The sequence below is a fragment of the Trichosurus vulpecula genome, chromosome 4 (genome assembly GCF_011100635.1).
Source record: "Trichosurus vulpecula isolate mTriVul1 chromosome 4, mTriVul1.pri, whole genome shotgun sequence".
Lineage (NCBI taxonomy): Eukaryota > Metazoa > Chordata > Mammalia > Diprotodontia > Phalangeridae > Trichosurus > Trichosurus vulpecula.
This window is the reverse complement of record NC_050576.1, coordinates 11,859,726-11,869,249: the sequence shown is the minus strand read 5'-3', so window position 1 is coordinate 11,869,249 and position 9,524 is coordinate 11,859,726. Positions and strand designations below refer to the sequence as shown.

The 9,524-nt window shown below is 54.4% G+C and overlaps 1 protein-coding gene across 1 annotated transcript; it reads left to right on the top strand.

Moving 5' to 3' along the window:
• The first annotated feature begins 1,344 nt into the window (after positions 1 to 1,344).
• GADD45A (growth arrest and DNA damage inducible alpha) lies at positions 1,345 to 5,017 on the top strand. Its single transcript, XM_036758257.1, has 4 exons — positions 1,345 to 1,447; positions 2,077 to 2,178; positions 2,619 to 2,886; positions 4,337 to 5,017. The coding sequence occupies exons 1-4, from the start codon at positions 1,404 to 1,406 to the stop codon at positions 4,448 to 4,450; spliced, it is 528 nt and encodes a 175-aa protein (XP_036614152.1). The 5' UTR covers positions 1,345 to 1,403; the 3' UTR covers positions 4,451 to 5,017.
• The last annotated feature ends 4,507 nt before the right edge of the window (positions 5,018 to 9,524 follow it).

Here is a 9,524-nt window from a genome sequence, read left to right as displayed (position 1 = left end):
AAAATGTCCCCTAGCTTCATGATTCAGCATTTGCAATGTCAATAATTTACAGCGAGATAGATAATGGGCCCTCGTGTGTGTGTGTGTGTGTGTGTGTGTGTGTGTGTGTGTGTGTGTGTGTGTAGGGGCAGCTGGAGATCGGAGTTCATACACAAAGGGCACCGCTAGGGTGCCAGGGGCTGCCGCTGCTTGCTGGAAGCAGCTCTGAATGCCAAAGGTGACCCGGGGCTGCTCCGGCCACAGTGAAGGGGCCCTGCTGCCTGCAGCTCTCCCACATGCACATGCCCCTCTCCTCTAGGGTTACAGGCCTGGCAGCTGGGCGGCCCCCTCCTCCCCTACCCCCCGGAAGGGAGCTGGCCTCTGCTCTGCAGCGCCCTCCAAGAGGCCTGTGGGGACCGCCACTGCACCCGCTGCAGCCCTCGCTCCCTTCCCAAAATAAGCCCATGCAGCCACCGTGGCACCGAGATCATCACCCTAATAATAAGCACCCTTGCCCAGACTGGCACAAACAACCCTGGCAGGCAGACTTTGCCCCAGAGGGCTGGCCTCCCTCCTCCTTTTCATGTGAGTCCTGCCCTTGCAAATAATCACTGGAGAGGGGAGGCATGAGCCCCGCAAAGAGATTTTAAGAGCGAGGGTTGCAAACAAAAGAGCACGAAAGCATCACAGGCAAAAACGTGCGCCGGCCAGCTAGACAGACACCTGAAGCCTGGCGAACTCTGCTTGATTGACAAACTCTCTTCCCCTGCCCCGCTCTGCTCTAGGGCCCCGCCTCCTCGACCGCCCCAAACCAATGGGAAGGACGAGGCGGAGCGTGCTCCCCCCTTCCCGAGGCCTTCTGCTTCCCCAGCCACGCCCCTCATAAGGCCCCGCCCCCTTCCGCTGGGTTTTCTCTCCCTATCTCTCCCCGGCGGGGCCTCGGCGCGAAGGTCAAATTGCTCGAGAGGGTTGATTTGCATCTTCCAATGGGCGCGCCGCATGCAAATGAGGCGGGAGCTGGTTGGCTGGGTGTTGGTAGGATAACTCCGGCGAGCCGGGCTCTTTGTCCTTCACTGGCTGTGGGGCAGCTGCAGTCGGGTGGTGCGGCCCGAGGGGGCAAGAGGGTTAGGGAGTCAGCGGTCCGCGGCCGGCGCGGAGGGGGCGGCGGCAGCAGAGGCAGCGGCGGCCCCGGGGCAGCCGGGCCAGAGCGGGAGAGCGAGCCGGCGCCGCTGCTGCTGCAGCTGGTGTACCGCTCCGGGGAGGAGGGCAGCGCAGAGCCGGGGCGCCGGGGACCCGGGCGGCAGCGGCAGCAGCAGCAGCAGGGGCAGGAGCAGCCGAGGCAGGGGCAACAGCAGCTGCTGCAGAGCACGCCGCGCTCCGGGGGGGAGGGGGAGGGGGACGGGGACGGGACCTGCCAGTGCAATATGACTTTGGAGGAATTCGCGGCCGGAGAACAGAAAACTGAAGGGTGAGCAGGCGGGCAGACGCTGCCCTCTCGGGGACAGGGGACAGGGGCTACCGACGGTGCGGAGCCGCCTGTGCTGCTGGGAGGGGACCTCCTTCACCTTGCCTTAAGCAGGAATAGGGGTGCGGGGAACGGAAGGTGAGGGGCGGCGGGGCGGGCCAGCCCTGGGCACCCAGCTGGGAGGAGGGACGCGGCCCATGGAGCCCTTGCCAGGTCCCGTGGGCCCCCCCCCCCCGCCGGTGGCTTCTGCGGTTTGCAGCTTGGGGTGTGGGTTGAGCTCCGAGGACAGGAAATGTCCCCGGTGGGGGGAGGGCGGCGAGTGGGAAATGGCACTTTTCTCTCCGGGCCAGTGCGTGTGTGGACTTGGATGTGGGCACACTTGTGTGGGTGCTTGCGTGGGCAGGGTGGGGAGGTGATAACCCGAGTGCGGTGTTGGTGGCGGGGGAGGGGAGTCGGGTTTGCAGAAGTTGGTGCCCAGCTGCATCCTGCGTGGCCCCCCGGGGACCCCGAGTGGCAGACAGGCTGTGCAATTGTGTGCAGGGGCGTGGGGGTGGGGGCAAGGGTAATGGCCCAGTCTGGACCCCAGCCTCGGGTGTGACTGATGGACCTGCTTCCCTTGTGCCCGTTGTCAGGATGGACAAGGTCGGGGATGCCCTGGAGGAGGTTCTCAGCAAAGCCCTGAGTCAGCGAAGTATCACCGTTGGGGTCTACGAGGCGGCGAAACTGCTCAATGTGTAAGTGGGGGAGGGGCGGCGTGCACCTGTCTCCCCTCCCCCTCCGCGCCCCACTTTCCTCCTCTTCCGACAGCGCGCCCCACTTTGGGGATACTTGCTTGTTTACTTTCCTGCTACCCCCGCCCCTTCCCAAACTGCTGTTGAGAACTCCACTATCTTCGTAGCTTTCTGTGATAGGGCAGCTGGGTGCATGCGTGTGGGAGCGAGTCACTGCGTGGAGTGCACGCGTGTACCTGCGTCAGGGAGCTGGCCGGGGCGCCGTGGCCGTGCTCGCTGCCCGCCTGCGTGTGTGTGCGCGTCTGGAGGTCTGCGGGCGTCCTTGGGGGTGGTTCTGCTGGCCGCGCGCGTGTGTGCGTGTGCGTGTGTGTGTGTGAGTGAGACGGGCTGGCCTCCCTGCCCTCTCCCCAGCCCCTGACTCCGGACACCCCTCCCCGCCGCAGGGACCCCGATAACGTGGTGCTGTGCCTGCTGGCCGCCGACGAGGACGACGATCGGGACGTGGCCCTGCAGATCCATTTCACCCTCATCCAGGCCTTCTGCTGCGAGAATGACATCAACATCCTGCGGGTCAGCAACCCCGGGCGCCTGGCCGAGCTGCTGCTGCTGGGGACAGGTGGCTCGGCGGCCGCCACGGCCACCGCCACGGCCGCGGCCGCCTCGGGCGGGGGAGCCGAACAGCCCCCGGACCTGCACTGCGTCCTGGTCACGGTAAGCGAGGCGGGGGCCCGGCCGGGGCCGGAGGGAGGGGGATGGGCAGCCTCCACCTGATCGTCACCTGATTGCCGCCCGGGGGGGAGGGGGCTGCCTTTGCCCCACTTCAGAGGCCGGCTGGACTTTCAGCCGAAAGGTGCGGGTTTCATCATCGAGACCTTGTCGGTCCGGAACATGCCCAAACACGTTTGCTGCTCCCAGCGCAGGCAGCCTGGGCCGGGTCGGAGAGATCCCCAGGCGTGAGTCAGCAGCCGAGCGCCGGTTGCCTCCTTCTGTCTGTCCGCCTCCCGTGACTAATTCTTTTAGCAGAGCAGATTAGATAAAGCCAAGTAAATTCCTGGCTCACCCTCATTAAGGAGCCACCTCCATTCCCTGCCAGTCCGAGCTATAAATAGGAACACTGTGGGGGGGAGGGAAGGAGGCAGACGTTGCTAATTCCCTGGAAATCCATGGGGGAGGACAGTGGAAAATTTCCCTGAAAACTTGCATTTTTTGAAAAAGGGAGGTTTTTTTTTTTAAACCTTGATGCGTGTTGGAGGGTAGGCAAGTCCTGAGTTTGGAGGTAAAGATCATAGGAGCGTATATCTGGAGCCGGAAGGGGACCTTCACTGATCTTGGAAGGTCTGGTTTCCACTTATTTTGGGCCTTTTAAATATTAATGTTTTTAAAGGCAGCCAGAGAGTAAACAGCTTTTTTTTTCTGGCTTGCTCTCAGATTCTCTCCTTTTTTCTTTCTTTAAGTGCCGCAAGAAGCATGTAGTTTAACTATTAGGAAATTGAGCGGATGCTTTGAAGGTGTGAACTCATGCATGTGGCTACTCTGCCCCAGACCTTACAGAGGCCATGAAAACGTGTCTCCAGGTGGCTTCAGTAACCATGAAAAATAAAAGCCACTGCCTGCAAGGAGTGTACACTCCCCTGGCTTTAGCCCTCCCAGCCACCTAGGGCTCGGTCCGCAGTTGTGCAAGAGGAGGTTATTCATTTGGACAGATAGTTATCACGCATGCAAACTCATGGTTGTGTGTGGCCGGCCCTGTGCTCCGACCGGAGAATGTGGCCTTTGAGATGCTTGGATCGACTCCAGGAAAAAATGTAATGATAGTGGATATTTATATAGTATTTTGTAAGGCTGCCTGGAGAGAGCTTGTGGTGGGGGGAGTGGAGTCCAGCCCAGCCCTCCGATTCTAGAAGACCTGGGTTCAGATTCCCTCCCCCCCATTAAGAAAGTAACACTAGGCTTCTGGGCGTTTCCCATAGCAACCCCTCAGGCCTGCGGTGGTGGGTGGGGAAGCCTTATGTTAATTTCACTGAGAGTCGTAGTAGGAAATAGACCTTCCCAGGTTCCTCTTTCCCTTCACAAACAATGTGCCGGTTATTATTAGTAAATGCTTGCGTTTTAAAAAATGCCTTACCGGTTTTTTTAACCAGAAGTATTAATTTCTTTCCAGAATCCACATTCCTCTCAATGGAAGGATCCGGCCTTAAGTCAACTTATTTGTTTTTGCCGGGAAAGCCGATACATGGATCAGTGGGTCCCAGTGATTAACCTCCCTGAACGGTGATGGTTTCCCACCGAAAGTAACTGAGCCCAGTTGCACTGAAGTTTTGAAATACCTTTGTAGCTACTCAAGCAGTTACTCCCTACACTGATGCAAGGATTACAGAAATTGATGTCCAGTAGGCTGAGTCCAACCACACGTTCTTGGGGGCCGGAGATTGATGACTTTGCAGAAGGAAAGAGAAGAGAGTGAAAGGCAGAAGCTGTTTGGAAACCAGCGAAAGTCAAAAGGAACAAAAAAAATTTGGCAAAGAACCATGCAGGAAGGGGGAAAAAATGTATTCATTTAGGATGGCTGAGTTACATTGAGAAAAACCAAATATGCATTGTTGAAGTTTAAATGTACAGCAGTAGTTTGGGTATTTTTTAGTTTCTATGCCCTTAAAATGAAAGAGCAAAGGGGTTAATTATATTTTAAAAACCATATTTTATTGTATTTTGATGGGATGTTTAAATTCTTGGAGTTTTATTATGAATTGTACTAAGTTATTTTATGACATGAAAGGTTATTTATGCTCTAAATTTTTGGAATACAGTACCTGCAATAAACTGATAGTGTAATTGCACACTATTCGTGTTCGGACTTGGTTTTTGTTTACTGGAATTGTTTGTTGGGGGAGGGAGAAAACCCAAGTCAGCTCCTCCCCCCAAGCTCCAAGGGGGCGGGCGGGGGCGGGGGCTGGGACTGTATATCTTTGCAAATGTAGCTAAGGACCGGGACTTCGGGCTCTAGTCCTGGGCTTAATCTTGCCCTTTGCAGGGTTGGCTTATCTCGGGAACATTAGGGCCGAGGTGGCCAGGCAAAGATTTCTGGGATTTCTGGGGCCCTGCAGCAGCTGCCTTCAGATCAGTGGCCCTCCTCTCTTGCAGCTGTGTGCATAGGATAGAGGGGGTCAGCTGGGTAGGGAAGGGGAGGGAGGAAGACCAGAATTGGTGAGGTTGAAGTCCCCAAATCTCCACTGGATGCCGGGCTTCGGGACGGACTAGAGCTTGTCCAAACAGATGGAAATGAGGCTTACTGTACTCTCCAGTGGATGTGACCTTGGGCCACTGTGTACATTAGCCGAGGGCTGTTACAACCCTTGGGAATAGGCCTTCCCTCCCACTGCCCACCCAATGGTCTCCCGGTCTCCTTTTCCCCCAAGAAAAAGCTTTGGAGGAGAAAGGGAAAATGGGACTTCCTAGCAAACAGCAACTCACACCCATCCCACCCCCCTGCAACATTAACAAAAGCTTGGGCCCTCCACTCTGCCCTTCCCCCCTGGTCCATATGTTTCTCCAGTCCACATCTGCCGCTAGTGCCGGCTTTCTTCTGTTGATAGTAAACTCAATTAACACAGGGTCATGCCCAGAACTGATGCTTGAGGGTATGTTGGTGGTTTCTTGCAGTTTACTTATTCCCAGGTGATAAGGCCACAAATAAATAAAGCAGCTGATGTTTTTAACCTATACCTAAACCGAGAAGGTTCGGTGTTTAATGGACCTTTCCCCAAGGCGGATGTTCTTTGTTGGGGTGGGGGTGGGGAGGGCAGAATTACAGTGCCCTTGAGCGAGGGACTTCATGTGTAGGGAAATCCCAATGTGGAAACTCCTTCCACCAAAGCAAATCATCTTCCTGAGATCAGAGATTTACAGGTGGACAGCCCTCAGAGGCTCTTTTTGTGGGTGAGATGAAGAGGTCTGTCTCAAGCCACAGCTAATGAGAGAGAAGCATCGTTTGAACTGGGGTCCTCAGACTCCAAAGCCAAAGTTCTTTCCACACTGCCCAGCTTCCAGGCCTAGAGAGATGCCCAAGGACCAGAGTGAAATCAAATCAATATTTCTGTATGCCACACACTGTGCTAAGCACCTACTGTGTACCCGGCTCTGAGAATACAAAGGCAAAAGCCACATCTCTGCCCTCGGGGAGTTTACATTCTAATGAGGGAGAAAACATGCCAACAACTAGATAAGGTCTATACAGTACAAGTGACTTGTCTAGGGTCTTACAGCCAGGATATGTCTGAGGCAGGCCTTGAACCCAAGTGTTGGCCCTCCAGTCACAATGCAGGACTACCAAACCCCTCCCTAGGGCTCAGAGGAGAGGACAAGTGGAGACTTTCTAAACTGTTGCTTAAAAAAGAGAGTATTTGCCATTTGGGTGTTTGGGTTGGCTTGTTTAAGGACTCTCAACAGTAATGCCTTTTTTTTTAAGTTCTGCAACCGTCCTCAGAACAGACTCCAAGCAACCCAGAGTAATCTGATCAGACCAGTAGGCTGTAAACACATCCACAATGCCCTGGAAGTGGGCCACCTTCAGTTGCTGCTTAGGCCACAAAAGGTTGCATATCTTTTTCAGCTGCCACTCTGAAAACCGAGCATTCCATAAAACTAAAATACATCCCGGGTGCTTATGCCCTCCCCCGCTTTTTAAATCTTGCTGTAATGAAGGCTGTAAACCCACTCCCCACCCCTACCAGAATTCCTTGTAGTGCAGAAAATGCAAAGAAGACTAATCAGTCCTAGGACACTTTCTCCCAGAGTGTGATAAAGTGTTAATGGTTTGGGTTAATCTCATTCTATTTCTATTGGGACCCAATCCAAAAACATTTGTTAATTAAAGACCAAAAAGGGACAGTCTCTGCCTTCCAGGAGTCCCTACTGAATGCAGGGTTTCCTAAGGAAAGACCAAAAGGGCATCACCGGTTCCTGGGCTTTGGGTACTGCCATTTGGAAATTTGGTTTCTCCAGCTCCGTAGGAGAAGACTTTACTGTAAATATAACCCTCAGGAAATGCAGATTCCTAAATCTGAGATCACGTGGGCAGAAGGATGGAGGGTGGTTTGCTCGAAGCTGAAGCAGCCCCAGTTCTGGGCTTAGCTGTGATTCCTGGCTGGCTGGCTGGTCACAACTGAAGTTTCTTTATGCTCTGATTGGATAAAAGACAGTTATGCAATATTGAAAAGGGTGTGAACCAGCTCTTCCTGACCCCGTTTGGGGTCTTCTTGGCAAAGACCCTGGAGTGGTTTGCCATTTCCTTCTCCAGTTCATCGGACTGATGAGGAGGTGAGTAGCGAGTTTCATCTTCGGTCTCCTCAACTCATCATATTTACATTACATACATTACATTACATAAGAAAGATGCTTCAGTTGACTTCACCGGTCAATCGGTCAGCCAGCATTTATTAGGAGAGTCTTAGGGGCTGGGCAGTCCCCTTGCTATTCACCCGGGATGCCAAGAAACGCCAAAACAGTCTCTGCCCTCCAGGCGCTCCCAGACTTACTCCAGGGGCAGTGAGCACGAGAAGAGAAGAGATAGAAGGTAAACTGAGCCTGATGGGTTCTGGATCTGGAGGACCGAGTGCAGTAGCAGGCCTTCCCACACTAGAGCAGAACCAAGACACTTCAGGCCTTTCTAATCTTTCCAGGACTTCTGTCCCCTCGAGGGCAGAAAATCTCTCCCAGGAGCTCCAGGCTTCCTGTGGGTTTACGCCTCCCAGATCTCCCCAGGCTGCTCTGGGAGCCTCCTGTGGCCTCAGGCTTGGCAAACCTGGGACTCTTTTATCTTTCCCTGGCAGAAGTGATCCGTCTTTCCCTTCTTTTTTCATTCTTTGCACATGCAAGAAGATACCGGAGTGGTACAGTGATAACAGTACTGCAAATGCTGATTCCTCCATTTCTTCATCTCTAAAAAGAGGGCATTGACATCCCCTCCCCCTCTAAGTCTGGGCTCCTTTGATCTTTTTTGAAGTTCACTTTTAAGATTCCACATGTACAAGACCAGCCTGAGACCGCAAAGGGAGGGGCTGTGCTCGATTTCTCCCTCCCGCCTCCGCACCTTGCCTAGTGTCTCATCCTTTCACGCCTGCACTCCCTCCCTGGGTCAGACCCCGGATGGCAGCCCATGGGTACCTGGTCAGCTCTGCAGAACTTGCTTCCCTTAGGAGGCCATTTCCCCCCAATCCCAGCCTCTTTCCACTCTCCGGGTGTACTAAAGGCCCAGCCTCCTGGGAATTTTCTTTCCTGGGAGTGCACCAAGATGAACAGGAAGCCTGATTTGTGCAGGGGGTGGGGGGCTGCTCTCCTTGCCCAAGCTGCTCTTGCAGGGCTTGGGGGACCAGAGGAGGTGGAGGAATCCCCCTAGGGCGTGGCTGGGCCATAGGGGAATCCAGCAGTGGAGGGGGGGGCGCTTACTACGTGCCTGGCACCACCTGAGCTTGGTCGGGAGGAGGAAGCCTGGAAGCAGAGTGAAACTTCCAATCAGCCTGGGGGGAGAGGGAAGCTTATTCAATCTAATCAGTCAAGATAAGGGGTGGGTTGGGAGGCAGGCCTCAGGTTCAGCTTTCCTCGGTCACAGTGTTGAAGAGTTTCCTAAGGCATAAGAGTATTTGGCATTGGAGCACTGACCTCTCAGGTTGGATCACCAAGGGGCCTGGAAGGGACCCCAGAGGCCAATGACAGCCCCTCATTTTATAGACGAAGCAGCTGAGGCTCAGGTCAAGAGGAAGAGATATACTTTGTGCCTCGGTTTCCTCTTCTGTGAAACAGGGATCATCATAGCGTTTACCTCAAACGAGATCATCTTTGTACAGCGCTTGACGATACTCAAAGCACAAGGGAAATGCAAGCTAGTGCTATTAATGCCCAAGGTCTCATAGGGAGGCAACAGGATTTGAACCCAGGGCCTGCACACCAAATCCATGATCCCCCACCAAACCCTGTCAGTATCTCTTTGGTCTAAGACAAAACCTTCCTCTCCTCTTTCGAGAAGCTTCCTTAAACCTTCTGCATCCTCCGCATCATCGGCTCTTTGGGATTAGAGACTGTTTCCTCGTCTTTGCAGTTACAGCACCTAGAGGGCATTTATTAAACACTTGCTGACTGACCGCTGGACCACTTTGGGGAGCCCAGAGAGAGCCTAGCCTTGGAGGAGCGAGGTAAAGCCCACTAAGGGTCCTGCAGCCACCCGCCTGGTGGACTCTTGGCCCTGAGGCTGTTTCTTCTTTGTCCCTTTGGATCTTCGAGATAAGCTAAGGAGGCCGATGCTGTCACTAGCCTCATTCTACAGAGGAGGAAAGCAAGGCTCTGGTTGGGTGAGG